Genomic DNA, 24958 nt, shown 5'->3' with positions numbered 1-24958 from the left:
GAACATGTCCCTACCATGTATGACCCACTTGATCCTAACAATGACAAGAGGGAGTGAGACCAGAGCAGGCTTATACAATGAAGCAGAGGCACGCTAGATCTGTAACCTCCTACAGTTGGCAGTTTGGGACAGAACTCTAGCCTTTGGAGCCCAAGGAAACCCCCTCAGTCATTTAGCGTGTCCACCCCCCTCTAAAGAAAAGGAAACCTGGGTGTCTCCATAGAGTGATTTCTACAAGGTCACATGGCCAAAGAAGCAGGCTAGGGCTTGAGTGACTTGCTATCTTAGTAATCTTTTCCCCCACTCCTTACGTGGGGGTTGGGGAGGTGGGATAAGCATACATGAGACTTGAGGGCCCCCCCAACTTTTTTTTTTAGACAAGATCTCATTTAGTGTAGGCAGACCTCAAACTCCCTAGCTGAGGGTGAACTTGAACTCCTGATCTTGTGCTGTAACCACAGGTGAGCACCACCATTCACCATGTGTGTGTGATGCTAGAGATCAAACCTTTGTGCATTTTGGGAAAGCATTATTCCAACTGAGCTACATTCCCAGCCGAGAAGTGAGACACCTTTTGGAACATCTTCTCTATGGAGTTACTATAAGGTATATTTTGTCAGATTCCCCAGCGAAAAGCTTTAGCAATAATAATAAAATTGGTTTATTTGTTTAGTGTAGTTTAGTTTAACATCCTGTGTCTCTCTGTGACTTATGAGGGTTGGCTCATGGCTTCACTTCTACCCTGGCTGTCTTGGGGTTTATTTGGGATAAATTATTTTTACTGCGTGCTGAGATTTATCACTTGCCCCCACCCCCACCCTGCCACTTCTCTGCCTTTCCCTGACAAGATGTGGAGCAGATCTGACACCATTTTCATTTGAAGGGAACTTATAAAAATTCATAATTTGTAAGCTGGATTTGGAAGAGAGGAAGGAGGAAACAAGAAGCACGTAATATCACGAGCTCAATAAATACTTAAGTGGAAGTGAGAGGCAGAACCTGGGTGAGAATGGGCTTGGGAGGGGCAGGCGTCCATCGAGAAAAAACTGGAAGACAGAGCATTCTGACCATGGTAGTTCCTAGGAATTCCCCCTGCCCTCCTCAATGGGCTGGTCCCAGGAAGGCCTCGAACGACCCTGACTCTTCAGAAGCAACAGGCTATGACTAACCGGAATAACTCACTGATGCTGGATTTTCTGGTCAAAGCCCTTGTGCTGTACGATGTCGGTCCCAGAAGCCATTATGCAGCTTATCAATGTCCTGCTTGAAACAAGCACACAATAAAAATCCTGAGAAGACAATAGTCTCTTGTCTCCGGGGAAACGTACAATCCATTTCAGACATTTCTCTTCCTTCACAAGTTCCTCCTCTGAAAGCAGCCACCTGGCAGTGTTTCTGTTTGTCCCCCAGTGTCCATAATCAGAGTTTTGTAATAGTCGTACTGGTCTAGAGCCCAGGGGACGGTATAACCAGAATACCAAAGAGCCTCCATTCTCTGAGGTAGGACAGCCAATGAATCCCAAGGAGGAGACACTAACATACGGAGCCTTCCTCAGGTCAGGAAGTCTATTCATTTATTGTTCTAGGAATCCAACAAGAGGAAATGTATTTTAGCACAAGCAGAAAAAAATTAGCCTATCCCCAAACAAGTGACTGCCAGGCCAGTAAGAGAAGTGTGAAGCAGACAGTGAGGGAAGAAAGGAGCTGCCCCCTCCCCAAAGATGGCAGGGGTGTCTGGAAGGCCACAGACCAGGACAAGAGCTATGATCACCCCAGCAGCTGTATCCCATAGATCGTCATTGTCCTCTTCACCTGCCAAAGGGCGTAAGTGCAGCATGCAGAGTTCTCATTTTGGAAGGAAACAGAAGTAAGCGATATACGTTTAAGGCCACTGAACGCCTGGTGTGTGTGTGTGCTTAGTGTGTGAGAGTGTAAGTGTGTGTGAGCTGAGTGTGTGTGTGTGTGTGTGTGTGTGTGTCCATCTCTGGTTGATTAAGGGGTCTACTATCTGCACCCTGACCTCACAGGGCATGCTCCGTTTCTGCTGTTGCTATTACTAAAATATCCTGAAATCTCTGTGCTGACTTACGAGAAATTTCTGGTAATTTTAGCTTTCATCTGAATTTTCAGTCTTTTAACCTTCATTTCTCAGACCAACTTGACAATTCTCTACTGGGGAGTCAGCTGCTTATGCTAAGAAGATTTGGACAAAATGAGAAACCCACATGAATAAACTCTCAGTGTAAGTGTCTGCAAAGCTTGGTTGCAGTAGTTCATTATTTAGAGGACACAGTGTTAACCCATGCACATTGCAGAAGAAAGTCCTGCCGGTTGTGGTGGCAGACGCTGGTAGGATTTGCTGAAGGAGGCTGAGCAGAAAGATCATGAGTTCAAGGCTAGCCTGGGCAGTGGTTGCCCAGTCTTTAATCCTAGCACTTGAGAGGCAAAGGCAGGTGGATTTCTGAGTTCAAGGCCAGAGTGAGTTCCAGGACAGCCAGGACTATACAGAGAAACCCTATCTAGGAAAGGAAAGGAAAGGAAAGGAAAGGAAAGGAGAGGAGAGGAGAGGAGAGGAGAGGAGAGGAGAGGAGAGGAGAGGAGAGGAGAGGAGAGGAGAGGAGAGGAGAGGAGAGGAGAGGAGAGGAGAGGAGAGGAGAGGAGAGGAGAGGAGAGGAGAGGAGAGGAGAGGAGAGGAGAGGAGAGGAGAGGAGAGGAGAGGAAAGGAAAGGAAAGGAAAGGAAAGTTAAGTTTCATCTTGAAATGGCTTGGTGGTAGAGCACTTGCCTGGCACTGCCCAGGCCTGAGACTGAGCCCAAGCACAATCACCCTCAAATAAAATCTGTCTAAGACAGAGCTTTCTGAACCCATAAGTGCAAAACTAGAAACAGGCTCCAGCATTCACAAAATAGATACGAAGGAACTGCTTGGCTGCAGAGCTGAACTGTTTCAAAAAAACAAAACAAAAACAAAAACAAACAAATAAACAAGAGGATCCTGGTATCTGTGTCCTTTGCTGGGCAGCGGCTTTCTTCTGAGATGCCCAGCTCATTTGCCTGTGTTCTTCGGAAGAGAAATGCTCTTTAAGAAGCTGACTGTTCAGACCTATGATCCCGGGACTGTGGAGGCTGAGGTAGGAAGTCTGTGTGGTGCTAAGGCTAACCTGGGCTGCATAATGAGCTCTGAGACAGCTGGGGCTACATCATGAGACTTTGTCTCAAAAACAAAAAGGAAAACAAAAGAGAAATAGTCTTTAAGTATATTTCAGTGAAGGAGATGGGCAATCACTTTCCTCAAGGTGAAACCCGTGGTCTGTGCTATGGGGGATGAGTGTCCTTTCTAAGTGTTTCTCACCCAAAGATGACCTCACAGAGCCCATCTTGTAAAACACACTAATGAAATTCTGTCTTCTCCGATCCATTTCCTTCTTATTTGGTTCTGACACACCTGACACTTTAAAAGTCACTGAGATAGAAGTCATCTATTAATCTCTGAGCTTTGGGTGGATATTTTCTGGGGCCATGGTCGTTTTTTAAGGAGACACCGTATAAAGGTGTGAAGTCAAAGACCCAGCATACTCATTAAACTAACCTTCGGTTTTGCCACTGTACAGTTCAAAACACTGAAAGGTGAATTGACTTGAGGGGTCTGTGACCCAGTGTCCTGATGGTGTGCGGGCTGATCTCTCCTCTCTGGTGACTCCTTCCAAAATGCCAGTCTTTTGAGAATTTGATTCCCCCCAAATTAATGTTGGTCAATCATCCTAAATGCAAAAGACAATCCATTAATCCTACCATGGATTTGCTAGAAGGTAAGGGAGGAGTCAAAAATGACATGTAAAGAAATAAGGGTGACATTTAACTAGACTTAGTTCTGAGAGCTATTCAGATCTATGGGGGAAGGGGTGTCACGCATGCACAAGACTTGGGGTTGAATCTTCCCTGCCTAGATCAAGCTGGCAGATTTTAAGCTGGAAGGTGGAAAGAGGAGTAACGCCGCCTAGTCAGCGATATTACATCAACTGCTCCCTGACATCCTATGGTTTCCTTATTGCGTGTGCCTGGAGTCACAGGGTGTTCCCTGCTGAGCCTGAGTGTGTGTGTCCTTTAAGCCACTTCGACCTCGCAAAATCCTTCCCTCTGGGCCTTTCCCATAAGTACATTCTTACAGGAGTATATAAAAGACCAACTCGTCTAAGCAGAAAAAAGTTTCTGGCTGCCACGGGAGGTCAAGGCACACTGCAGGTAAGTCGTGTTAACCTTTCCTGCTTCCTGCAAAGTGGATGATGAAATCCCAAGACTGGAGAACATTTAGTCCTTAATTTGGACTTGTCTTCCTTGGGCATTTTCTGGTGCCAGATTTAACTATGAATCGGCAACTTTTTGCCCTGTCCTTTAGGGGATGACTAAATCTGCTGCCAGGCAAGAAGCCTTTTCTGCCCCTGCAAACCAGGCAGGACCACCATTCATCAACTGTCAGGACTGGAAGGTTCCATGAAGCTTTCTCGTCTGTACTGTTTAGAAAAAGAGACCCAAGACAGGTGTCCAGGGTCGCTCAGAAAGTTGAGGAGACAGTTGAGTGAGTGCGGTGTTCTCCAGACAGAGCTGAAATGATACTCCCCACTGTAGTAAGGTGTCCCTGTCGTGGGCATGGGGTGGGGGTGGGGGTGCCTAAGCCAGGGCTCTCAAAGTTTCACCTCCTTCATGCCTGTTGGCTGCAGCAGATCTGAACAGCTGGTCAGCTCTGATAATCTAGTCACTGTTTTAAATATTCTGCAGTCCTCTGGGTCTCAACCAAGTGCCAGACCTGTAGGTACTAGATGGGTTTCATCTGGGGAGAGCTGAGGGGTTAAGTTGTATTGCTTTTTATGTAACTGACTAAACTCAGCCCATACCCAGTGAGTCACCTCCAGCTAGGACAAAGGAGTCTTTTTCCTAGGGACGGCTTGATAAAAGTCCCTGAGAATATAGAAGGAAAATAAACTCAAATCTCAAACTCAGTTTCTTCTATCAGCATGTCACAGCCTGCTTCTGACTCGAGGTCTAGGAAAAAATCCCCACCCACCAGCAAGATGCACTGGATAGCTGGATGCCAGCTGGGTGTTGCTAATTCCATTCGGTATTGACAGTCTCTACCTGGAGATATCAGATCTCACAGGTGGAATGCTCAGTCCCCAAGAGTGAACCCTGATTTCAGAGCGAGTCACAAACTCCAGGCTGTTCAGCCTTCCCACAACTCCTCTTTAAACTTGACCAATTTGCTAGAGATGCTCACAAGACACAGGGGGAACACTTTGGTTATTTCAAAGGACACAGGGCAACGAGGTATGTCCAAAGGAACATAGGATATCTCTGCTTTCTATGGGCATATCCCTTCTAGCAAGTTCCACGTGTTCGATCATCTAGAAGCCCTCTGGAGTCTTATAGCATAATACAACCAAAGCCCAGACAGCCACATAGACCTAATGTTAATAGGCTGAATGGGAAATCCCAATAAGGCTTGTCTGTTGAGATTCTTCTTAGCTTCTCTGAGCATCATTTCTCCCTCCCTCCCAGACAAAGGGCAGGATCCCTACTGAAATGGGAGGGTTGTGGTCTATTATCAGATGACATAGTTCAAAGAATTTCATGGTCCGCACCAATACAGAAAGGTTTTGTGTGTGTGTGTGTGTGTGTGTGTGTGTGTGTGTGTGTGTGTGTGTGTGTATGTGTGTGTGTGGTGGCGGTGGTGGTGGTGGTGGTGGAGGCATTGATTAGAGAGTTTGTCCTCAGGGGGAAAAAGAAATCATGGTTTTTATATTTTAATTTAGGGAGGGAGCTTTGAACCAGGAATTACTGTGGATGACAATCATGTGTGGGAGGGATGTGGGATATGGGTGTGATCATATATCAAATGAGATTTCTAATATATGAAACAGAGAGCGATATGTCACCTATTGTAATATCACAGTTCTTGCCTCTGCATCCTCCTCTTTATTCCAGAGCTGCTTGAAAGGTCAAATGCAGCGTTCTGCCTGGGGATGGGGTGTTCACTGGCTTTCCGGTTGGCTCTTTCCACCATCAACCTCAACGGGTTCTTGCCGTTGGTGGAAATGAATTCCAACAGTTCCTTCCCGCTCAGTCTTTGGTGACTTGCAAATCTGAGAGTCAAACTCTGGAAGGTCACAGTACTCAGTGTGGTCTTCCAGGCAGAACTATTGCCCAGGAGCTTGCTGTTGGTGTAGACCCAGGGCCACCTCCCACCCCATGCTAAGCTAGAGTCTGTACTCTTCCAAGATCACTAGATGATTCTTACACGCATGACAGTATGAGAAACTGACTAAGAGCTTATCAGCTGGCCCTGTACAAACTCCACAAGTTAAACCTCTCCTTTCTGTCACTCATTCAGTATATGTTCAGTGCTAATTTGTACCAATGCTGAGCTTAGACACACACACATGCACCCGCACACGCACATGCACAAACACGCACACAGGCACACAATAAAGCATTGGCTTCCAGGAACTCATGGCCTTATTTGAAAACAGACATGAAAAGACTCAAGTAAAATCCTGAGGTAGGATGTGATGGAAATAACCTAACTTTGCCCAGAGAAACCTGTTAAATGTCACGAAGAAGAGGATAACTGACTGGGGTTTTGAAAGCACACAGGAGTTCATGAGGCAGAGGGGACATTGCTTGAGAAGAGGCATGGACTTGCATCTGTGCTTTCCTCTCCCTCCTCCTCCCTAGACACAGGAGGAGAAGAGCTGTGGATCTCTCTTCAGAGCATGCTCTGAGTCTCAGGGAAGGGCTTGGGACATGCCTAAACTGAATGTGAGGCCAAGAAGGTGGGTAAATGCCTTAAACATCACAGAACCCCAGGATTCTGTATGCTTTACCCAGGCTGCCTTCAGCTGCAGACAACGGCTTTCCCAGACGACTTGCTCAAACCTATTTTCCAGTGTCAGGACCCCACATTTGCCTGGCTCTGCTTTCAGCCCCACACCCTTGCTTCACACCAGCCAGGAGCATGGCCATAACACAGAAAATAATTCAGCTTTGGCCTTGAATTCTTTCTTTCTCTTTTTAATGAGGAGAGAGAGAGAGAGAGAGAGAGAGAGAGAGAGAGAGAGAGAGAGAGAGAGAGAGAGAGAGAGAGAGAGAGAGAGAGAGTCAAAGTAAAGAAATGAGAAGCCAGGTTTCCTAATCAGATATGGCAGAGGGAATGGGAGGGTTGGTGTTCCATGGGTCAAGCGCCCCAGTTTTGAGGGAGGGGAAAGTCCTGTGGAATTTCTAAGGAAAGGTGTGCTGTGTTGCCTCCCCTGTGCCACCCCAGCGGAGCCTGGCTATCAGGAAGCAAGCTATCTGAAGAAGGAGGCAAAAGAACCCCTAAAACTTGGGAAATTTTCTCCTGTCTGTGACATAACAAGTCCAGGCTCCCCAAGCAGAACGGGACATCCTGGGTCATTAGACCCTGCCCCTTACTGGCAGGCCGGTGGCCCAGTCTTAAGAAATTTGCCCAAGATCATGGGGTGGGGCAATGCAGAGCTCTATCAGGTCCTCAGACCCTGAAGCCTCCTTCCCTCCTGCGCCTTTCTGCCTCTCCCAGCCTGTGAATACTGTGAGTTTGTATAGCTAGGGCATCTAAGTTTGCTGGAATTTCCCTGTTTTCTGAGATGCCATCGCTCTCGTTAAGGCTTCTAGTATACGGCCCTGGTCTCATTTCAGTGATGAAAGTGCTTCTGCATCTCCCAGCCCTCCTGGCTTCCCTGACCTTGCTCCAGACTGCGGCATCTGCCAGCGATGGTAAGCGTCATAGTGTATTTGTTTCTTGGAATAAGACAAAGTACCATAACCTGGGTGGCTGAAATCAATGCTGATTTATACTTACACGGCCCAGAAGGCTAGAAATTCAAGACAAAGATAATGGTAGGGCCATGCTCCTCCTAAAGGCCCTAAAAGAGGAGGCTTCCTTGCCTCTCCTGGATTCTGGTGGCTCGAGGCATCTTTATATCATTAACTTGTAGCTACCCTGAGTTTTACATGCCTTCTTCCTGTGTCCTTTCCTAAGCCCACCAGTCACTGGACTTCAGGTTCATGTCCTCATCTGAATTAATCAGATCTGCAAAGCCTGTTTGAAAATAAAGTCACAGGCTGAAGCTCCAAAGGGACACTGCTCAATCTGGTGCAGTCTCCTTGCTCAGAAAAGAGGCAGCCTCTCATATTCCACACCCCAACCTGGAGAGAGCAAGCCGAGCATCTCTCCTTTCACGCCCTGGCTATTGGCTAAACACTGATGGGCTTGTTCAAGGGATCACAGGGCCATCTCACCCGATCCCAGGCAGCCCAAGCTGCGTGGTCACACTGAATGCCCTATTGTCCTCTTCCTGGGCTCTGTACCAGAATCCCATAGGGCAAATTTGACATCTTGCTGAAGAGCAGACAGGTCGCTTTCCATTCTGTTAATCACCTACCTTTAAGGCAGTGGTTCTCAAGCTGTGGGTCTCGACCCCTTTGTAGGGGTCATTTGACCCTTTCATGGGGGTTGCCTATCAGATACCCCGCAACCAGATATTCACATTACAGTTCACCACAGAAGGAAAATCACAGTTATGAAGTAGCCACAAAAATAATTTTATGATTGGGGGTCACCACAACACGAGGAATGGTATTAAAGGGTCCGCAGCATTAGGAAGACCGAGGACCAATGCTTTGAGGACTTTTTTGCATATCCTAATCTTGAACCCCTATGAGCTAATGGCTGCCGGGGTCGGAGTGGGGGACTAAGAACCAAAGGACATCTCAAAGGAGTGGTAATTGATGCCCTGCTTCCTGCTTTTCCCTCCCTAAGATCCAACTGCCGAGACTGACATCATCCACGACACAGTGGAAGAGGTCAAGGTCTGGGTCAACAAGGCCTTCCTGGATTCCCGGGACAGGTAAAAGAGACTCGTGTGTGTTACCTCCCCTTCGCAGGCTTCCTGTTAGTGGCAGGTGCACCTTGACCAGTCCCAACAAGCCATCCAGCCAAAGCAATTATAAAACTTGCCTTTCTACCACTCTCCACCCGCACCAAGAATGTAGCAAGCAGAAACAATTAGCTTCCCAGTTCTAAAAATCCCAGCTTCTAAGATGCCTCGGGGTGGGGGGTGGGACACACATCTAATATAATCTGATAAGGACTTCCCCTCCATGTGGCCCAGGGGTTCCTTTGGTTATAACCTACCAGATATAACAGAAAGTTTTTTCATTCAGTTAATATAAGTCCAACTTGGGTCAGGCTTTCTGGAAACAGAACCGTAGGCACATAGTCGGTGCGGGTAATTTGAGAAAGAAGTGCTCTCAAGCAAGGTTACCACATAATGCAACATCGAATGTGGCTTGAACTCCAGCCTCAGCCTGACTGCACTGCCACCACCCACCCACAGAGACCCAGAGTGTAAGGTGCACTTCAGAGCCTTGTCCCACCTTAGAGCAAGGAAGTAGAGCTTTCACATATCCACAGTAGGTTGACATGGCCCAGGCTTGGGGCTCCAGTGGCAAGTGTTAAGCGTGCTGGTGTCACTGCTGGGAACTCTAATCAGGCAGCGGCAAAGGCTTGGAAACAAGTGACAAATAAGGCTACAGGGGTGAGCCTAGAGGCTGTACCTACAGCAGCCGGCCAAAGAACACAGAAACCCTTTTTGATGGATCTGAGGAGGCCTGGATCAACTGGATCAATGCAGAGGACTGAGACTCATGAAACAAGCAATCCCATGATTCTTTTGGTGACTTTTAGATTGCTTTTCGTCTCCGGAAAAGTATCGTTTCAGGAGGTCAAAGATCAATCTAAGGAGACAAAGTCCCACACAGCTGACTTTCTTGCTCTATAGTGACAAAAGGGGCTGGGGAAAGGGGGGGCAGCAGAAGTCCTCTCCATTGCTCTAGGATAGGCTCCTCCCACCCCACCAAGTCCTCCATAGGGCTGAGCGAAGAGAGGAGCAGGAAAAACAGGGGTGGCAAATCCACCAGTCCTGAACAGCTCAGTGCTTCAGTGGGACCCCCTCTTTGGGTACTTTTCTGGGTACTTGAAGATATCTATTACCAGCTCAAAGACCTGGAAAAATTCTCTGGCCTACACTGAGAGCTCCAACCCTGTGCTTAGGGTATCTGGCTTTAGACGTGAGTCCTGGGCTACTGAGCTATACTGTCTCATAAAAACAGCAGAAAGCTGGGTGTAAAGTTGTGTGACTTTAATCCTGGCACCTCAAAGGCAGAGGCAGACAGAACTCTGGAAGTTTGAGGGCCAGCCTGGTCTACATATCCAGGCTAGCCTGAGCTGGGTTTTTTTGTTTTGTTTTGTTTTTTGTTTTTTGAGACAGGGTTTCTCTGTGTAGCCCTGGCTGTCCTGGCACTCACTTTTTTAGACCAGGCTGGCCTTGAACTCAGAAATCTGCCTGCTTCTGCCTCCCAAGTGCTGGGATTAAAGGTGTGCGCCACCACTCCCGGCTGAGCTGTTGTTGCATAGTAAAAGCTTGTGAGTTTTTGGTTGGTTAGTTTGGTTTGTTTGTTTTAAGGCAGCAAAAGACAGCATGACTTTTGATATATCCTGGGAGTCTTTAGGGAGGTTAGGCTGAGGCTAGCCCTTCTGAGCCTTCTCTCTCATGTCGATCGTCCCTTGGACTAAACCATGGTACCTACCAGCACTTTAACTGGAGCTAGTGGCCTGCTGTGAAGGACAGGACAGGCATTACAACCAAGATTTAAACACAACCATGAAGGCTGGGTTTGTGAGAATCTGAGCCATACTTCAGAGACTTGGAGACAGTGGCCTTGTAGATAGATCTTCACTCACAAGAAAACTGAGGCTCAGCGAGGCAACAGAGGGCTCTCATGCTGCTGGACTCTCTGCATTGTCACAGACTTCAGAGTAGAAGGCCTTGGAGATTCTTATTTTGCACATAGAAGATACAGAACTGAGGCCGAGCTTTCCTGAGATGTTCGGCGTAGGCTGGGTGCTTCCAGACACAGACTCCACACCAATTCTAGGTCCAGATGCATGGGCAGAACTGGAGGCCCATGTGTGTCCTCGTTCTAGAATTCTTAGGCTATAAAGCTCGGCAGTATACCAGGAGTTCTCAAGTCTGGATTCATCCATTGTAGGACCTGGGTGGTCTTAAGACGCCCAGTTTGTTCTGACATAATCAGGACACAAACAGCTTGGCATTCAGGAATCTTTTGGTCCATCCGCCAGCTTTACTTAAGGCCAGACTTAATGTTCCACGGCCTCTGTGGCTTCCTCCTCCCTGAAGAGGTTTTTTGTCAGTATCAGAAGAGACAAGGGGAAGGTGCTGAAAGCCCACATTTACTCCTCAGAACCCTTGAGGCTTTCCCTGTACAAACACTACTACCTTGTGCCTCTCCCGTGAGCCTCACACTTCTAAGGAACCTGCTCATGATCCCCATTGGTTCCTAGGCTGAAGATGGCCATGACAACCAAGATACATAGCACCCGTCATCTGTCAGATTATCTCAAGCATGCCAAAGGCCGGACACGCACAGCCATCCGGAGTGGGCAGGTGTGGGAAGAGTCCCTAAAGAAACTGTCTCAGTTTCTCACCAATGTCACAGGTAAAGAAAACTGGCTAGACTTCTAAAGAGAGGAAGGGACCATCAGTACAGAACAGAGGTCACCAAGAGCTGTTAGGGACTATTTACACAGAAAGACAAGTCCACCCTCCTTCCTAAGCCCAAAGGACATACTGGCAGACCTCAGCGGTCCCTTGGGGACAGTTAAGCCAATGTCCCTTTTGCAGATGAAAGAACTCCTTGTGACAAGGTTATATTGCCAACTGATAGAGAAGGGGCATTTGTGTTCAGTGTGTTGTGTGTGTGTGTGTGTGTGTGTGTGTGTGTGTGTGTGTGTGTGTGTGTGTGTGTGTGTGTGTTTTAAGGTGTCTGCCTGGAGGAAATGCCAAAGTCAATAAACAGGGTTTCCTACCCCAAACCAGTGTTCTCTCTCCTGTAGGTGAAGCCTCCGGCGTCAGATAGGTTTGCTGGGAGTATGTCTCAAGAGATGAAACTTGCATTCTCTTCTGGGTTACACCGAGCTGCCATCTCTAGTTTGTTGCCAGTATCTCTGAACTTGACCTGTTTGGGGTTCTCTTGTTTCAGGTCAAGGCCTGGACTTGACTTTGCTCTCTTGGGAGGCGGGCTGTGATCCCCCTGCTCCAACAATGACTTGCAACATAAGTAGCCCTTACCGGACCATCACTGGATACTGTAACAACAGGTGACCCTAACACCCACCACCCCAACCACATCTTTGCCCCATGGACTCTGCTGGCACAACTCCTGAGTCCCTCTGAAGAGAACATATCTCCAGTGAGGCCACTTGTGACCCACTGGGAACGGTCCTTGCCACTACACAGACAGTCCTAGATTTTAGGGTTGAGAAAATTCAGAAGCTCACAGTGCAGAGGGCCCCTCCTCCACATCTGCTTTTCCTCCCGCAGAGCTCAGGTTGAGGAATGCAGGATGAGGGCGGCAAACTGGAAGGCCACCTGCTGAGGCTGAGAGCCTTCTTATTGGGTTTCAGGAAGAATCCAGCGCTGGGATCCGCCAACAGGGCGCTGGCTCGATGGCTGCCCGCAGAATACGAGGACGGGCTCTCCCTCCCTTACGGGTGGACGCCGGGGAAGATGCGGAACGGCTTCCCTCTCCCGCAGGTGAAGGAGGGCGGGGTACAGGATGGGAGGGAAAGAGCCAAACGCATAAACATCGCACTCAGAAAAGGAAAATAAGAGGCGCGACTGAGATTAGGATTTGCGCTCTAACGATATGTTCCCCAAACTGCCGCGAGGGGTCAGCAGAACCCGGGGCGCAGGCAGGTGGTGGTGGTAATGACCCAATTGTCACAAGCCTGATACCCTGGGGTCTCCCAGGCAGATGGTTTCCTTACACTAGTCTACTTGCGCCTACCGTGTCCCAGCCCCTGGAGTGCACCAGCTGTCGTTTTCCTGTAGGTCCGATCTGTTGGCCTCGTCTGAATTGGCAGCCAGTCCCCAGGGTCTCTCTTCCCATATCCAGAAGCCTGGCACTTCCATCAGAGGCAGTCAGAAGCAGCTTGTCTTTGTTTTCCCTCTCCATAGTAAGGCTTCTTGACTATTGTCAAGTCATGCAGACCCAGGTTTAATCCCATCCCGGTCCCCTTGCAGCTGCAGGACCAAGAGCATCAGCTTCCACTCTCTAACGTTCTATGTCCTCAGCTACAAAGTGTTATCATGCACCCAGTACCTCACAAGCTCCTCTTGGGACTAGATCATAGGTCCTCAGCAATCCGGTGTTGACTTTTAATTCTCAGCACATGCTTTCCCAACCTGACCTCCCCGCTCCCTCCATGTGCAGCCCCGTGAAGTCTCTAACCAGATTGCAGCCTATCTGAATGAGGAGGACGTTCTGGACCAGAAGAGATCCATGCTCTTCATGCAGTGGGGTCAAATCGTGGACCACGACATGGACTTTGCCCCTGAAACTGAAATGGGGAGTGATACCTACACCAAAGCCCAGTGTGACGAACACTGTATCCAGGGAGACAACTGCTTCCCCATCATGGTAGGTCTCTGCAGCCAGACGGCTGTCCCTGACCACTCTCCGTGGATCACGTGTCCCTTGCCACTTCCCACGTAGCACACATCCCCAGCCGGAAGATCAGGATCTCTTGATAGCTTTGGATGCTGCTTCATAGCTTTATATCCGTTCATGTGCTCAGCCATTCACTCAGTAATTAGACAGTAAGAGTATTCTGTGTCAGGGAGTGCAGCAAACATTGGGGATTCATGGCTGTTCTTGCTCTCAAGGACAAAAGACTGGCATGAAAGTGAGCGTGTAAACCTATTGACAGAATCGCGAACTCTGTGGAGGGCTGTCTGCACCCCCACTCAATGGGTTCTGAGTCTCCTGGGGGCTGGTGAGAAGCGCAAACTGTCATGCCTCACCACCAGCACCAGCCCTGCTAGGTGTTGGGAGATATAGTCTGCATTTTTATCAAAACACATCCATTCGTCCCATGCAGCCCCCATCCAGCCAAGGGATTCATCCTATACTTAGTTTGTGAAACTAAGTAAGTTCCCTGGAGGATGGCTTCCGTTAAGGAGCTTCGGCAGGGGCGAGGAGTGTCCAACAGCAGCGCAGGAGAGAGCGGCTTGAAGTGGTCTCTTCTTAACCATAAAGTTTGTACTCAGTCATTTATTCACTCAAACAACAAAGCGAGAGTCTGTGCTGTGGCATAAATGTGAAAACAAAACAAAAAAAAATCTGAGCCATGGGCTGAGTCTTACATCTTTCCCTCCTAGTTTGTGGGTGCTGAGACACGTTAGCCTATTGAGCAATTGAGACCATTCTCTAAGGTGTAAAGGACTCGGCGGTCTGACTCACAGGCTCTCTGAGGTATACATAGCGAGCGGTTGGCACAAGGCAGTTCCAGGGTCAATATTTCGGTAGTAATTACTAAATCTCATGTCATATGCTGCTTGCCCGTCTCAGGCTCTCAGGAAATCCTCTTTGCCATCTCTGAGAGCTTACTGTGAAAGAATGAATTATTGCTTTCAGCTCTTGCACATCAGGATATAATGAACTTTGGAGTATCAAGGGCCCGGGAAGTGTATTATCAATGGGAGGTATCTAGGGCCAGTGTCTGGCTGGGAAGTCACTGTGAGCATCTTTTCCTCCAGCCTGACCCTGGGAAGCAGTGCCCGGACATAGATTTTTTTTTGTGTAATCATCCCCAACCCATCTCTCTACAGTTCCCACCTGGTGACCCTAAATTAAAGACTCAGGGGAAGTGCATGCCTTTCTTCAGAGCTGGATTTGTCTGCCCCACACCACCCTATAAATCCCTGGCCCGAGAGCAGATCAATGCTCTAACCTCTTTCCTGGATGCTAGCCTAGTGTATAGCCCTGAGCCAAGCCTGGCAAATCGACTTAGAAACCTCAGCAGCCCCTTGGGCCTCATGGCTGTCAATGAAGAAGTCTCAGACAATGGGCGGCCCTTCCCGCCTTTCGTCAAAATGAAACCCAGCCCCTGCGAGGTCATCAATGCCACAGCTGGTGTGCCCTGCTTCTTGGCAGGTGAGTCTAGCCTGGGAGGGAGAAAGAGGGTCTACGGGACAAGGGGATCACCGAAGGAGGAGGCTCCATCTCAGAATTTGTCCAGAAAAAATGCTCCAAGTCACCCTGTCTGAAGCACTAACCTAGGAGTAGAGTAGGGGCCCCATCAAAGAGCAAGTGTTCACTGTAGAAGAAAAGAAGGAAGTTCAGGAAAAAAAATACAAAGAAAATCCCTATGATCCCATCACCCACCGGGATTGGTTATTCACGTTTTAATATAAACCTTTCTAGTACTCTGTCACAGGCCCGGTTCTAGCCAAGCTTGGTGGCACAATCTATAATTGCACACCATCCCTCACTGCCCATCTGACCCTCTCCACCTCACTTTCCTTAGTCTACCTTGAAGGAGGGGCTTGGGAAAGAGTCCGGGTGGGTATCACCTTTCTCTGTGCAGGTCTCCGGCTCTGCTTGCTCAGAGAGAACGCATCTTCCTGTCTTTTGGGCTTCTAGGGGACTCCCGAGCCTCAGAGCAGATCTTGTTGGCCACATCCCACACACTCTTTATCCGGGAGCACAACCGGTTGGCCACAGAACTAAGCAGACTCAACCCGCATTGGGACAGAGAGACGCTCTATCAGGAAGCAAGGAAAATCATGGGAGCCTTCATACAGGTACGGAGGCAGGAGCCTCCACTGGCCATCTTGGCTCTGTTTAGTTACTTCCGGCTGCACGCCCTCTTCCCGCATTCTGCCTTGCTCCTCCTTCTCATGTGCTTCTCTCCAAGTGTCTGACAGGCTCCATTTTAAATGTATCCCCATGTTCTGAATGTGGGGAGTTGTCCACATGTGGTCCCTCAGTGAGTCTACCCTGTCATCATCACTGAGGTTCTCTCACTCCTGGATCTGCCCCCTTGCAGGGACTTGAGCTAGTTTGATTTCTCTTCCTTTGGAATTCTTTCTATATAAGCTATACGCCATAGACATACTTGATTTTGGATTGCTTTCTCAGCTGAGTTAGAAGGGTTGAGTGTGTGTGTGTGTGTGTGTATTGTGTGAGAAGTGTGTGTGAATGATGTGTGTGTGTGTATTGTGTGAGAAGTGTGTGAGAGTGTGTGTGAATGTGTGTGTGAGTGTGTATTGTGTGAGAAAGTGTATGAGAGTGTGTGTGAATGATGTGTGTGTGTATTGTGTGAGAAGTGTGTGAGAGTGTGTGTGAGTGTGTATTGTGTGAGAAAGTGTATGAGAGTGTGTGTGAATGATGTGTGTGTGTGTGAATGATGTGTGTGTATTGTGTGAGAAGTGTGTGAGAGTGTGTGTGAATGTGTGTAAGTGTGTATTGTGTGAGAAAGTGTATGAGAGTGTGTGTGAATGATGTGTGTGTGTGAATGATGTGTGTGTATTGTGTGAGAAGTGTGTGAGAATGTGTGTGAATGATGTGTGTGTGTGTGAATGATATGTGTGTATTGTGTGAGAAGTGTGTGAGAGTGTGTGTGAATGATGTGTGTGTGTGTATTGTGTGAGAAGTGTGTGAGAGTGTGTGTGAATGTGTGTGTGAGTGTGTATTGTGTGAGAAGTGTGTGAGAGTGTGTGTGAATGTGTGTGTGAGTGTGTATTGTGTGAGAAAGTGTGTGAGAGTGTATGTGTGTGTGTGTGTGTGTGTGTGTGTGTGTGTGTGTGTGTGTGTGTGTGTGTGTGTTGATTTTAAGGCAGAGTCTCACTTAGCCCAGACTGGCCTTGCTTGACCTGCTGATCCTCCAACCTCTACCTTCCAAGCTCTGAGATCATGGGCATCCAACACCGTATCTGGCTTCTTAGAAGTTAGATCTTGAAAATAAAAATACATAAACAAACAAACAAACAAACAGCTGGGCATGGTGGCACGCCTTTAATCCCAGCACTTGGGAGGCAGAGGCAGGTGGATTTCTGAGTTTGAGGCCAGCCTGGTTTACAGAGTGAGTTCCAGGACAGCCAGAGCTATACAGAGAAACCCTGTCTCAAAAACAAACAAACAAAAAAGAAGTTAGATCTTTTATTATTGTCCAGTAGAATCCATACAGTCTAGTTTACTAGAGGTTCCTTTCTTTCTCGTTTATTTGCTTGTTTATTTATCTTTCTTCCCCTTCTTCCTCTCCTCTTCCTCCTCTTCCTTCTCCTCTTACTTGTTTTTTTGCGACAGGGTTTCCTCTGTGTAGCCTTGGCTATCCTGGAACTACCTCTGTAGACCACAATGGCCTTGAACTCAGAAATCCACCTGCCTCTGCCTCCTGAGTGCTGGGATTAAAGGCGTGCGCCACTACCACCCACCTCCTGAAAGTTCTTCATTCACCTACTTTCTCTCTTTTGTACAGATTAGTGAAGTCTACTGATCTTTTCTACTTCTGGCCTTTGTCATTTCCACTCTACTGTTGAGTGAATTCAATCTTATTGCTGTTATTATTACTATTATTTCAAGTAGTGTATTTTTAATAACACAGTTTTCTTCTTTTTTTTAATTTCTACTTCTTTGATGAGACATTTCCTATGTCCAACACTTCTTTCAGAAAATTATGTAATTAGCTGAGGAATTTAAAATCTTTATTGACTGTAGGGTTGGGGTGCAGCTCAGTAATAGGGTGATTAACCTAGCACAGCCAAGGCTCTGGATTCAATTTGAAACAGGGCAGCAAATAAGTAAAATATCTATGTGTGCATGGGGGTGCGCACATGGGTCTTTGGCTATGCATGTACATCCGTGTATGTGGAGGCCAGAGGACAGACTTCCCCTGTGTCATTTCTCCAGAAGGCCAAACACGTTCTTTAGTTTTGAACTTACAAAGTAGGCTAGGCTGGCTGGCCAACAGGCTCTAGGAATGGACCTGCCTCTGCCTTCCATGCTCTGAGCTTGCAAGCCCATGTCACCATGCCCAGCTTTTTAAATGGGTTCTGGGGATCCCAGATGCACCGCTAATTCCACCAGATCCATGCTGCTGTGACTCTCACTCAGAATGTTGCTTTCCAGGTTCTTGGTAGTACTGAACACTTTAGCGATTTTAGTCCTATCTGAATCTTTATTCTAGTGTGTGGTTCCCCTGCCTAGGTTCTAGTCTGCCATTGTTTCTGCTCCATTAACAGCTTGGTTCTGAGTCCTTCCTATGTTCCTCTGGTTTGCTTCGCTCTTCCAGGGCATCTGAACTTCCCACTCCGCTTCTGCTAGGTCTGTCTTCAGGGCACTAAAGTGTTTTTTCTGGCTGCCTGTTGTTGCTAAGCAACCTCCTAGAAAAGCAGAAGCCATGGTGCATGGGTCTCCTTGGTGAAGAACCAAGGGTGAGAAGAAACAGACACAATGCTGCGGTGCCCCCACAGATGGCTTAGACAGTCCACAGCCTGGACTGAGGAATAGGGCAGGGCTGGCCAGGGCTGAGATCTTAGGGTGTGAGGCAGGGATTAGGGCTCTCTGCTAGCCTGTCTTGACTTTCCCTGGCCCTTTGTTTCTGGAAAGTAAAAGCAGGCGTGTGTGTGTGTGTGTGTGTGTGTGTGTGTGTGTGTGTGTGTGTGTGTGTGTGTGTGTGTGTGTGTAAGTTTCAGGCTGCTGCCAGGCTCTTCTTTCTGCACCCAGTTCAATCTGGGGTTATGAAGAACTCGCCACATTGTCATCCTCCAAGTTCTGGAGTCCCCAGACAGTTCATATTCTCATATTCTTTTTCTAGCTTTCAGAGTCGAATGTCAGATCTCCTGGAGCTGGAGTTTCCCATACCTATGACCCATCTGATGTGGGTGTTGGGTTGGGAACTGAACTCAAGTCCTCTAGGAGAGCAGCGAGTGCTCTTATAACCGCTAAGAAGCCATCTCTCTCTCTCTCTCTCTCTCTCTCTCTCTCTCTCTCTCTCTCTCTCTCTCTCTCTCTCTCTGTTTTTTGTTTTTGTTTTTGATTAGGTCTTATATTGCTCACCCAGCTGAACTTGGCCTCCTGACCTTCATGCCTTCATTGTCAGGACTGGGATGACAGATGTGTATCACCACAGCCGTTTGTTATGGTTGTTGTTGTTTTAGGATTGTTTGAGTTGGAAATAGCAGTCTCACTATGCAATCCAGACTAGCCTCAAATTTGCAAACCTCCTGTCTTTGGGATGCTAGGATTAGACATGTATCACCACACAAGCTTGAAGTCCTCTTATTATTTCCTGTTGAATAATTTCCAGGCTGTTTAGTTACAGTGACCAGAGAGGAGAAAGAAAAAAATGAGACTACATCACTTTGTTCTAAAACCAGAAACCCCCCCCATGACTATTTTTAATTATTAAGATGACCTATTGCCATATAAAATATTAGAGCCAGACATCTTGCATCAATTTGAAATGATCAATTAGTATAACCGGTGTGGAGATAGAATGAGAAATAGCTGAAAGAATGCCATAATTGATTAGCAATGTCTGCCATGGCCATAGGAATGGAAACTGGGTACAAATGCTATCCACTTGGCATGCTCTTGGGCAGCAATTCCTCTCCAGCCTCCCGTTGTAAAGGCTCACACCTTGTCACATCCTTTCCTCACGACTCCTTTCTCCCTCCAGATTACCACCTTTAGGGACTACCTACCCATCCTACTGGGTGATGAGATGCAGAAGTGGATTCCCCCATACCAAGGCTACAATGAGTCTGTAGACCCCCGAATTTCCAATGTCTTCACCTTTGCTTTACGCTTCGGCCACTTGGAGATCCCCTCTACTGTGTACCGCCTAGATGAGAATTATCAGCCGTGGGGTTCAGAATCTGAGCTACCCCTGCACACTGTCTTTTTCAACACCTGGAGGCTGGTCAAGGATGGTGAGTCTTTCTTAGGGAAACGTTCTTGCCTGAGCCCTCTCATTTCTTCAAGCAGCTTGTAGGGACTCCTGGTATGGGAATCACCTTCCATACACTTCCTGTGTGGCCCTAGAGAAGGGAATTCATCTTACTGAGTCTTCATCTCCTTGTTCGTAAAATAAGGGCAATAATAGTGCCCACCTCACCAGGATATCAAGTGAAATGAGATGGATGTGTAGGGCACCCTATTTGGTTCCTAAGACCCAAGGAGTGACCAGTGAATACAAGTTACTTTCTCCTTCCAGCTTCTCAGAGCTGACATTCTTCTGCCATTTCCTATACTATACTTCTCTGAACCCTGAAAAGAGAATTTGTGGGGTGAGTAAATAGCTCTGTTCTAGAACCTCCTACCACCACGAGGTATCATAGATTGAATGCAGTCATCTCATTCGTCAGCTGAATTTGACTTCCCTTCAAGCTTAACCAGTCAGGGATGTTTCTTCAAGATGCATGGTCCCTTTTCCTCCAGGGGAATCTGTGGAAGACAAAGGCGCTGACTCCTCCGAACTTGACCATGAAAACCCTTTTGGTATTCATCAGCCTATGAGTGCCCTTTTCTGTCACCTCAGAAAGGATAGCCTGGTCTCCTCTTACCCTGGCACAAAGGACAGGCTACCTTGTGCTCTCCTCTTCTCTCCCTGCCTCCAATCAGAGACATTTCCTAGTCTTTCCCATTTCCTATTGAGAGAAGATGTCTGGGGCAGAGAGAATTCAGTTTGGATGATACCCTCACCCTATTCCTATCCTAAGGCTGGCCTCTGGGTGTCCCTTGGCAGGTGGAATTGATCCTCTGGTTCGAGGTCTGTTGGCCAAGAATGCCAAGTTGATGCATCAGAACAAAATGATGACAGGCGAGCTTCGAAACAAGCTGTTCCAACCGAATCACACCATCCACGGCTTCGACCTGGCTTCCATCAACATACAGCGGAGCAGAGACCACGGGCAGCCTGGTGAGTGGGTCTGAGGTCACCTGGTCTGGAGACCTGGGGCTCCTGGGCACTCTCTTCTGGAACCCGGGAGCCAATCAATCCTAGAGCTAGAGGCTTTTGAATGTTTTTTAATTTTTATTTTATTTATTTTATACTCTGGCCACAATTTCCTTTCCCTCCTCTCCTCCCAGTCCTTCCTACAACCTCCTCTCTTCCTTGCTCTCATCCACCCCTCCTCTGTTTCTCTTCAAAGAAGGGCTGGCCTCCATGGATATCAACCAGCCATGGCATAGCAAGTTGCAATGAGACTAGGCACTTCCTCTTCTAACAAAGCTAGACAAGGCATCCCAGTAAGTGGAAAGTGTCCCAAAGGCAGGCATCAGAGTCAAAGACAGCCCCTACTCCCGCTGTTAGGAGTCCCATGAGAAGACCAAGCTACCACAACTGTAACATATGTGCAAAGGACCTAGGTCCAGCCCATGAGGGCTCCCTGGTTGGCAATTCGATCTCTGTGAACCCTATGGGCTCAGGGTAGAGGCAAACCCATTTAAAATCCCTTATAAGATGTCCAGGAAATGGAATCGCCCACTTTCAGGGCTGTGAACACATATCTGATGTGATTACACAGTCCATCATCGTTCAGGGAAGCATGGTCTTGGGAGCGTGAGGCAGTGGAGTCAGGAAGCAGAGATAGATGGGTGATGCTGCAGCTTCCTTCCTGTCTGTGTTCAGACCACAGGCTGGTGTGGGTGTTCAGGGCGGGGCTTCCCACCATAACTAACCCTATAACTCGTTCGTGAGCATGGCCAGAGATTTGCCTCTTAGGCCTTTCTAGATCTCGTTACATTGCCAATCAGTATTAACAATCACACTAGTTACAGGACTGGAGGCAAGCTTTAAAAGCTTTGCTCTTCTTTGTATGTATGGTGCTTGGAAGAGTGGCGAAACCCATAGTAAGCTGTAGGCATAAAAATTTTGCAACCTACTTTTAATAAGGGTTCGATGTTTCCTCTAGCCTACTTTTCAAGATAAAAGTTATTAGGATATGGGGGATGTGGACCTGCAATAGTTTTTGGGGGGGCAAGTTTGAACTTCTTGGGCAGCAGTTCGGTCCTGTAGTAAACACCAAATATGATTGAGCAGCTTCAGATCAGTCCTCTAGGCAGGCAGACACCAGGCACGAACCAGCAGCGGTAGTTCAATCCTGAAGAAACTGCCCGGCTACATGTGTGTCTTTAGCGAAGAATAGCGAGGCGGAGCAAACCAAACCGAGGCTCTGTGCCAGTCTCCCACTGTCTGTGGGGTCATATCATACTCCTTCATCAAGCGTCCTTTCATGAGTTTGCTATATCAAAACATCCTTCCACCCGAGTCTGCTTCAGGAAAACATTCTTTCACATGTTTTCTGTAACAAGATAGCCTTTCACCTGTGTGCCCCAGCAAAACATCACTTGACAAAACTTTCCAAAGAAACTAGAAGTTTCCATTTCAGTAAGCCTCGAGTCTTACCCTGAGACTGAAGTGCCACAGATGACAGGCAGCGCATTATACTTTCCTTGTCTTAAAACTCCCAGACTTAACCAGCTGCTGGAGGTGGCGTATATCCCCAAGGGAAAACCGAAGTGAGAGGTTCCTGAGATGAGCCAGCCTTACCTTCCCTCCTCTAGGGTACAATTCCTGGAGAGCTTTCTGTGGCCTGTCCCAACCAAAAACACTAGAGGAGCTGAGTGCTGTCATGAAAAACGAGGTGCTGGCCAAGAAGCTGATGGACCTCTATGGAACCCCGAGCAACATTGATATCTGGCTAGGGGCCGTCGCTGAACCCCTGGTCCACAGGGGTCGGGTGGGACCTCTCTTGACCTGTCTCCTGGGCCAGCAGTTCCAGCGGATCCGAGATGGAGACAGGCAAGTGAAACCATTATGGTGGCAAGAGGAACCTTTCCCTTAGGCAGGGGTCCCCAAAATTCTTCATGAGGTCTGACTCCATACCTCACTATAAAGGGGTCTTTTCCCTTTCCCAAGGATGTCCTTTGGCATTGTGGGGAAGAGCTAGCCACTGGACTGTGTAAAATGACCCTGCTGTGTCCTTGTAGGTTCTGGTGGGAGAACCCCGGGGTCTTCACAGAGAAGCAACGGGAGTCTCTACAGAAGATGTCCTTCTCCCGCCTGGTCTGTGACAACACTGGCATCGACAAGGTCCCACTGAACCCGTTCCAGGCTAATGCCTACCCCCATGGCTTTGTGGACTGCTCTTCAATTGATAAGCTGGACCTCTCACCCTGGGCCTCAGTGAAGGAGTAGGAACCTGCTGCCCACAGCTTCCTACATCGAACATGTCCATGGTCCGAGATGCCATTTCAAACAGTTCCAGTGACCTACTCCTTTTAAGTTGGACACCGAGGCCAAAGGCTGCCTCAGCCTTCCCAGCCCATCCACTCAGCTGTTACCACCCTCTCAGCCTGACGAGACTTAGGCTTCTTAAGATGTCCTTCCAGCTTGTCAGACACTGCCTACCCTCTCCCTGAATGAGCACTGGCTGAGGCTGTGGCCTTTGACCTTTATGTTTCCTCCCGTCCTCTAAGACTAGCTCATAAGCATCCTGAGTCAAAGACCTCTGCCTGCCTTGTGAGTACGACTTGTGGCACTTAGCATGGTGTTCAACACACGAAATGCTCAATAAACATCAGGCTGTCCCCTCCTGGGGCAGGCCTTGAAACGGCTGCGTGTGAGTAATGAGAGGTTTATAATCCAGCTGTGTCTTATTGCTGAGAGGTCCTGGGCATCAATCAGGCTGACAAGGGAGAAGAGTAACCGAGTGGGAGATTCAAGAATTCTAAGAGCAGGGAGGAGGCAAGGGACTCCTGGTGTGGGGGGTGGGGTGGGGGGTGGCAGGGCGAGGGGAATAATACCACAGAGCAGTGAGAGTATGAACTTGGGGTGACACTATTCTGGGGTCCCATGTGTAACCAAGCCTGGATTTCCCAAGAACTAAAATTGATCTCTTCTTCAGTCCTCCAAGAACACTTTATTCTTCTGGGACAGTTCTTGGAACCCTTCAAGCTTATGAAGAGGCAGTTTCAAAACATTCCTTGGGCTGTGGTCCAATGTGTATTCATATATTCTTTAATTTGTCTCATAGGGTCTCACTTTATATTTTAGGTGAGTCTTGAACAATTATGTAGCCTAGAGTAGTCCCATCCTCCTAAATTTAGATAACTTCAGCCTTTTTCATGCTGGATTGTACTATCATGGCCTGACTGACATTCTTAAGAAAGAAAGAAAGAAAGAAAGAAAGAAAGAAAGAAAGAAAGAAAGAAAGAAAGAAAGAGGGAGGGGAAGGGAAAGGGGAAGGGAAAAGGAAAAGAGAAAAGAAAAAGACACTCCAGGGGCTGGAGAGATGGACCAGTGGTTAAGAGCACTGGCTACTTTTCCAGGGAACCCTGGTTCAATTCCCAACACCCACAAGGCTGCTCTCAACTGTCCCAGAGGATCCTATGCCCTCTTCTGGCCTCTGAGAGTACTGCATGTATTTGGCACATAGGGATACTGCAGCCAAAATATCCATACACATAAACAAAAATCTAAAAATAAATAAATAGTAAAATGAAAAGACCCTCCAATGTACAAGGCCCTGAGCTCAATCTTAACACTACGGGAATTAATTAGCTAATTAATGAAATGATCAGTTGGTTAGCTAGTTGATTAATTAAATTTACCCGTCTGAGGCCCGGATGGTACAGGAGAATCATAAGTTCAAGACTGACCAGGGCTATAGAGCAAGTTCAAGGTCAGCCTGGCCAACTTAGCAAAACTTTGTCTCAAAATGAAAAAGGGGGGCTGGAGATGTAGCTCAGTGGTAGAGTGTTTGCCTAGCATATACAAGGCCCTAGGTTCAATACCAACATGACCAGGGGCAAAATTACCCTTACAGGTAAAGGCCAGTCAGGAAATCATTTCCTCGATTGTCTAGGGCAGTTCTGTAACTCTCCCCACCAGCCTCAGATGAGACTCTGCCTCGGGGAGCACCCCTCTCCCCTTCAGTGAGGTAATCGTGAGAGGTCCCAATCCTGCAGCTCCACGGTGAGGGTCTGGCTTTACCTCACCATTCTCTTACCTTCAGCTC

At 47.9% G+C, this 24958-nt stretch overlaps 1 protein-coding gene across 2 annotated transcripts; it reads left to right on the top strand.

Moving 5' to 3' along the window:
- Positions 1–3868: 3868 nt before the first annotated feature.
- Positions 3869–23555, top strand: Lpo (lactoperoxidase). Of its 2 annotated transcripts, none has more exons than NM_080420.2 (13): positions 3869–4241; positions 7707–7784; positions 8830–8917; positions 11434–11588; positions 12132–12249; positions 12556–12685; positions 13365–13571; positions 14762–15086; positions 15576–15736; positions 19615–19867; positions 20683–20856; positions 22503–22740; positions 22929–23555. In NM_080420.2, exons 2-13 carry the CDS (start codon positions 7709–7711, stop codon positions 23134–23136), a joined length of 2133 nt encoding a protein of 710 aa, NP_536345.2. In that variant the 5' UTR covers positions 3869–4241; positions 7707–7708; the 3' UTR covers positions 23137–23555. The 2 variants fall into 2 exon arrangements, with proteins under 2 accessions (NP_536345.2, XP_011247600.1); XM_011249298.3 differs by having other exon boundaries at positions 4054–4241; positions 7675–7784.
- The last annotated feature ends 1403 nt before the right edge of the window (positions 23556–24958 follow it).

Source organism: Mus musculus, chromosome 11, assembly GCF_000001635.26.
Source record: "Mus musculus strain C57BL/6J chromosome 11, GRCm38.p6 C57BL/6J".
Taxonomy (NCBI): Eukaryota; Metazoa; Chordata; class Mammalia; order Rodentia; family Muridae; genus Mus; species Mus musculus.
This window is presented reverse-complemented; position numbering and strand designations above follow the sequence as displayed.

What these genes read in the sequence shown, in the direction of transcription:
- Lpo (NM_080420.2), top strand. Translation starts at nt 7,709, where the DNA reads ATGAAAGTGCTTCTGCATCTCCCAGCCCTCCTGGCTTCCCTGACCTTG. An exon ending in TGTGCCCTGCTTCTTGGCAG is followed by an intron (nt 15,087 to 15,575) that starts GTGAGTCTAGCC and finishes TTGGGCTTCTAG; the next exon opens with GGGACTCCCGAGCCTCAGAG. An exon ending in TCATGGGAGCCTTCATACAG is followed by an intron (nt 15,737 to 19,614) that starts GTACGGAGGCAG and finishes TTCTCCCTCCAG; the next exon opens with ATTACCACCTTTAGGGACTA.